This window comes from Chiloscyllium plagiosum, chromosome 21, assembly GCF_004010195.1.
Source record: "Chiloscyllium plagiosum isolate BGI_BamShark_2017 chromosome 21, ASM401019v2, whole genome shotgun sequence".
Classification (NCBI taxonomy): Eukaryota; Metazoa; Chordata; class Chondrichthyes; order Orectolobiformes; family Hemiscylliidae; genus Chiloscyllium; species Chiloscyllium plagiosum.
The window spans coordinates 52301060-52307059 of NC_057730.1; the positions used below are offsets into that span (position 1 = coordinate 52301060).

General features: G+C 43.9%; 1 protein-coding gene across 1 annotated transcript in view; it reads left to right on the plus strand.

Moving 5' to 3' along the window:
* Nucleotides 1–913: 913 nt before the first annotated feature.
* LOC122560882 (melanin-concentrating hormone receptor 1-like) overlaps nt 914–6000 on the plus strand; it is a 70786-nt gene continuing 65699 nt past the window's right edge. Inside the window, exon 1 of the mRNA XM_043712086.1 lies at nt 914–2146. Within this exon, the coding sequence (XP_043568021.1) occupies nt 1122–2146 (1025 nt within the window). The 5' untranslated portion in view covers nt 914–1121. The remainder of the gene's footprint in view (nt 2147–6000) is intronic.

Consider the following 6000-nt stretch of genomic DNA (forward strand, 5'->3'; position numbering starts at 1 on the left):
TAGCAGCCTTCGACTGTTTTATTTCTCCATTATCCTTTTGTGACCACCTCTCTCTTTTATTTCTCATTATCCTTTTGTGACCACCTCTCTCCCCCCCCCCCCCCCCCCCGCCCTCGCCCATCCATTCCCGTGTAGCTCTAGCAAATCTCCCAGCCAGTATGTTAGTCCCGGGGTCATGACAAAAGGGGCCGCTGTAAAAACAACTCAGCGAGCCTGACTGTCACGAATTGTTCAGCTCCTGCCGCCGAATCTAAACACAATTACGCAGGAGACAAGTACAAATAGAAATGGGGCTGACTCCAGCGACTGGTTGACGCTTTCAGGTAGATCGTGTATAAATGGGTCAAGTATCTGCAAAATGCTTGAGACACAAAGCGAGGAAGAAATCAGCTTCAACCCAATGGCCCCATCAAACAGTTCAACTACTTTGTTCAGCAACTCCACCTCCTCGGGTAAGAGGCTTTTTAAAACAAAAAGATCAGTTTCAATCAGGTTAAGGGGACATAATTCTGAAAGCGCCGTTTGAGTAAACTTCCAGGAGTATCTTCAGTTTCTGCACCTCGACCACTTCAGGTACATAGCATCTTCAGCTTTGATGCTGAAAGATGTTCGAACCTGAGGAAGGTTCCCAGCGCCTTGTGGGTTCATTTCCGATCTCCACTGTCCCATGGAGTTTGTACACATTTTCCCGATGCTGCATAAACTCATGGAGAAGTTTTTTTTTAAACAAAAAAATGAATACTTTAGATATCCCAATTCTTATCGAGATCGTTAATTTCCGCGTTTTTCCTTGAGTAAATGTATTCCCTTGTTACATTTCCAAATGACAAATCTTGAAAACCCACTGTTGAGCTGTTCCATGAACAGTGGGGGGGGGGGGGGGGGCTGCGGATGGAATGGGGGAGTTGTGCTATTGAGGGAAGGAGGATTGGGTACAGTTCTGAAGAAGGGTCACTGGACCCGAAACGTTAACTCTGCTGTCAAACCGGCTGTGCTTTGCCGGCAGTTTCTGTTTTTACGCAAGTTTTGGGAGACTTTGTCAGTTTCACTTAAACAGATATTGACTCGTCCCCCCACCCTTTGCGTAAACATTGTATCAAACTCCAGGTTGTAACAGGGAAATGTCGTTTCTTTTAATTTCAGAGATCAACTACTTCGTTTATACCAATATCATCATGCCAACAATATTCGTTCTAATCGCTATGTTGGGGATAATCGGCAACACTATTGTCATTTTCATGGTGATCAAGAACTTTAAGTTCAAGTCTAGAAGCAGCAGAGTTCCGGATGTCTTCTTCATCAGTTTGTCTGTGGTTGACCTGCTGTTTCTGATGGGAATGCCGTTTGTCATCCCTGAGTTACTCGGGAACAGAGGTTGGTATTTTGGGCGCAGAATGTGCACCGTCATCTCGGTGATGGACACCAACACCCAGTTCTGCAGCACCTACATCCTCACAGCTATGACTATTGACCGGTACTTGGCCATTGTCTACCCATTGACCTCGGCTCGCTTCCGCAAGCCCTCCGTCGCCACCCTGACGGTCTGCTGTCTCTGCCTCCTCTCCTTTCTGAGTGTGACCCCGGTTTGGATGTACGCTAGGCTCCTGCGGCAACCCGGGGGGGTCTCGGGCTGCGTTATCCGCTTCCCCAACCCCAAGACCGATATCTACTGGTTCACCCTTTACCAGTTCTTCCTGGCGTTCGCTATTCCTTTCACCGCCATCTCAGTGGCTTACAGAAAAATCCTGTTGAAGATGAGATCTCCCAGCTCTCTCCTCTCGCAGGAAAGAGCTAGACTGCGGGCCAGGAGAGTGGCTCGAATCGCCAGCACCATCTGCCTGGCTTTCCTCCTCTGCTGGGCACCTTTTTACCTGCTGCAGTTGGTGGAGTTGGCGCCAGCCGAGCCCACCTTCATGTTCTACTACGCCTATGTGGCTGCGGTCGGCTTGGGCTATGCTAGCAGCTGCCTCAATCCTTTCATCTACATTATCCTGTGCAACAATTTTAGGAAAAGCTTCATCGTCTCCGTGCGGCCCTCCTCCGAATCTCAGGAGGTCCACAGGGCGGTGGCTTGGATCGGGAAAGATGCGGCACACCAACAAGATCAGGACCACGGACAGCGACAACCGAGTCTCCTCTCTCCCAGGTCAGGGAAAACCAATTAATGCAGGACTGCAACTCCCTCTATGGCTAGACCTCAACTTGAGGGTCTTGTGGCACCTGGGTCGCGTCCCTACCTCTGGGCCAGGAGTCCTGTTATGAGGGTATATCATGTCCAAACAGGTTGGTTTAAACAAACACTTAAATGCTCAGTGACCGGTCCCAACCTCTCAATCTGATGGTCCAGATTCCATTCCTGGTGAGGAGCTTTTGCCCGAAACGTCGATTTTCCTGCTGCCTGACCTGCTGTGCTTTTCCAGCACTACTCTAACCTTGACTCTAACCTCCAGCATCTGCAGTACCCACTTTCGCCTGGTTTGGGTTCAAATCCCACTTGTCCCAAAGATGTGCCATGTTAACTGGTTCAATAAACATATAGATCTAGACTTGATACTGAGCGAGTCTGTTTAACAACTCAATATTTTTATATAACTTAAATCCAATGAAGATAGAATGACCGGCTGACAATTATTGTCCAAAGTCAAAATTTCCCCCCTAACTCTGTTGCTGTTTTTGTGATATTGCTTGAAGGGCTGAGAGACCTGGTGGCCAAAAGCCTGCAGCATGTGAGGGTAAGGTGTTATCTGAGTTCCCCTGCAATTATTCTGTCAAATGAGCAAGTGTTAGATCTTATCTTAGATCTTCAAGTAAACTGAACCCATGCAGTTTCCCGGTCCCGAGAGAGATTGGTACTTTGTTAAGGAATCAACACAAGTACAGCTATTATATTTAACTCTGTAAAATTTCATATATAACTTTCTACTCAGAAGAAACCTGTTATGTTTTGCTTGCTCTTTCATATCTGTATAGCCTCAAAATGTGAAAAAGAAAAGCTTAGAAAAGTTGGCTTTGTGTACGGTACAAACTAATTTCAACAGCATAGAGTTCTATCCTGGATTTGGTTGAGGCAGGTTTGAGACCTAACTCCTCACCCTCAAAGTAAAACCAAGGCAGAAGCCACGGGATAAATGAGTTACTATCTTCAAAGAGAAGAAAGAACACATCTTTACCTGGATTATGTTAATATTAGGGTCAGGGAAAAGAAACGAATCACAATAACGCATCAACCAGTGAGATTGTGTAAACAATCTAAATCGCAATGTAAACTCCTGCAATTAAACACAATAATTACCACTTCAGTACCACTTACCAGTGTACCTGGAACAGAGACTTATAGAGAACATCAGCAGTTATTGTATTTTGGGGAACAATTCATCATGCAGTGCATGACTGAGATTGAAATCCAACCTTTGTTAAAACAGACAGCAGGCATTTCTACAACTTTTTTTAAAATGTGTAAGTGAGCATTGATCCAATAGACAGTGATACAGGAGAATTAATAATGGAAAATAAATAAATGGCAGATGAATTGTAGAGGCATTTTGCATCCATGTTCACTACCGTGGAAACTCTTGGGGAACCTCCTGTGGCACAATAGTAATGTCCCTACCTGTGGACTAACTTGCTCTGAAGATAAGACCATAAGACCATGAGACATAGGAGCGGAAGTAAGGCCATTCGGCCCATCGAGTCCACTCCGCCATTCAATCATGGCTGATGAGCATTTCAACTCCACTTACCCGCATTCTCCCCGTAGCCCTTAATTCCTTGTGACTTCAAGAATTTATCAATTTCTGCCTTGAAGACATTTAGCATCCCAGCCTCCACTGCATTCTGTGGCAATGAATTCCACAGGCCCACCACTCTCTGGCTGAAGAAATGTCGCCGCATTTCTGTTCTGAATTTGCCCCCTCTAATTCTAAGGCTGTGTCCACGGGTCCTAGTCTCCTCACCTAACGGAAACAATTTCCTAGCGTCCACCCTCAGTTAAATCAGTATATTCCAACCCTCTTGAGATAATTGGCAACATTGCATTCGCTTTCTTAATCACGGACTCAACGTGCATGTTTATCTTTAGAGAATCCTCAATTAGCACTCCCGGATCCCTCTGTACTTTGGCTTTATGAATTTTCTCACCGTTTAGAAAGTAGTCCATGTTTCTATTCTTTTTTCCAAAGTGCAAGACCTCGCAATTGCATCCATGTTCACTACCGTGGAAACTCTTGGGGAACCTCCTGTGGCACAATAGTAATGTCCCTACCTGTGGACTAACTTGCTCTGATGTGTAATAATATCTCTGAAGAAGATGATTAGAAAAGAAGACTTTTTAAAAAAAAAAGTAGAGGAAATTCGCAAAGCAAAGTTTTAATAAATCAGGAAATAGAAATGGGAATGAGGAAATTAGAGAGATTGCAACCACTAGAGAAATGGTACTGAATAAATTGTTGGAAAAGAGGACTGACAAGTGCTTGGGTCTTGATGTACTTTATCCTAGATCAAAACAGAAGTAGTCAGTGAGATACATAGATGTAATGGTTTTAATTCACAAATTCCCTTCATTCAGGGGTGGTCACACCTGATTCGCCCCCCTTCCCCTTTATTCATGGGATAAGGGCATCACTGGCTAGGCCATCCTTAATTGCCAGAGAGCAATTAAGAGTCAACCAGATTGCTATCGGTCTGGAGTCACGTGTAGGCCAGACCAGGTAAGGATGGCAGTTTCCTTCCTTCAAGGATATTAGTGAACCAGGTGGGGTTTCCCCCCAACAATTGACAATGGTTTCATCATTATCATTAGACTCTTAATTCCAGATACTTATTAAATTCTAAGTCCTCCATCTGCCTAGGTGGGATTAGACCCTGGGTCCCCAACACAATAATACCACTAGGTCATTACCTCCCTGATTGGAAGATAGCAAATGTAACTCATTTAATCAAAGAGGTCAAGAGACAGAAAACAGGAAACTCGTGGCCAGTGAGCATAACATCTGTCACGGGGAAATTTTAGAACCTATTGTTAAAGAAGTTACAGCAGGTCACATAGATATGTTCAAGGTAATCAAATAGAGTAAATATTTTTTATAAAAGGGAAATCATGTTTTACCAATCCATTGGAATTTTTTTGAGGAGGTGTGCCGCTGGGATTTCACCTGTTAGCATATAGAAATACATGACGTGGATGAAGGTATAATTGCCAAGTTTGTTGATAATGCAAAGTAAAGTGACCATACTCTTACCACACCTTAGGGCTGCTCTCTCATTAGGGAGCAACTACAGAAGGTAGTTTAACCTGAGAGTCACCACACCTCTAAGCAAGGGAAGTGGTTGAGAAGGAGAGTCTTTCATGGTAACTTGAGCTGGTGTGAAAATTGAACCCAAATTGTTCGCATCACTCTTCATCATAAATGAGCCAACCAACCACTGAGCTGCAAAGATAGCTAGGAAAATAAGCCATGAAAAAGACGTAAGGAGGCTACAAAACCTACAAATAGGTTAAGTGAATAGACAAAGGTGTGGCAAATGGAAAAAAATGTGAATCTATCCACTGGCACAAAAAGCAAATTATCTAATTGGTGAAATTGCTAAGCTCTGTGATGCAGAGAGACCTGGGTGTCCTAATGCATAAATCATAGAAGGGTAGAATGATGGGACAGCACGTAATTAGGACAGTTAATAAAATGTTAATATTTATCACATGATAATTGAACACAAAAGTATGAAGATTACATTTCAACTGGAGACAACATCCGGAGTATTTTGTGCAGTATTGGTCACCTTATTTAAGGAAGGATGTAACTGAATTGAAAACCATTCAGGCTAATAACTGAAATCTGTGTTTTGTCATCTGAAGCAAGGTTGGACAGGTGAGGCTTGTATGTGCTGAAGTTTAAAAGGAGGAGAAAGTGAGGTCTGCAGATGCTGGAGATCAGAGCTGAAAATGTGTTGCTGGAAAAGCGCAGCAGGTCAGGCAGCATCCAGGGAACAGGAGAATCGACGTTT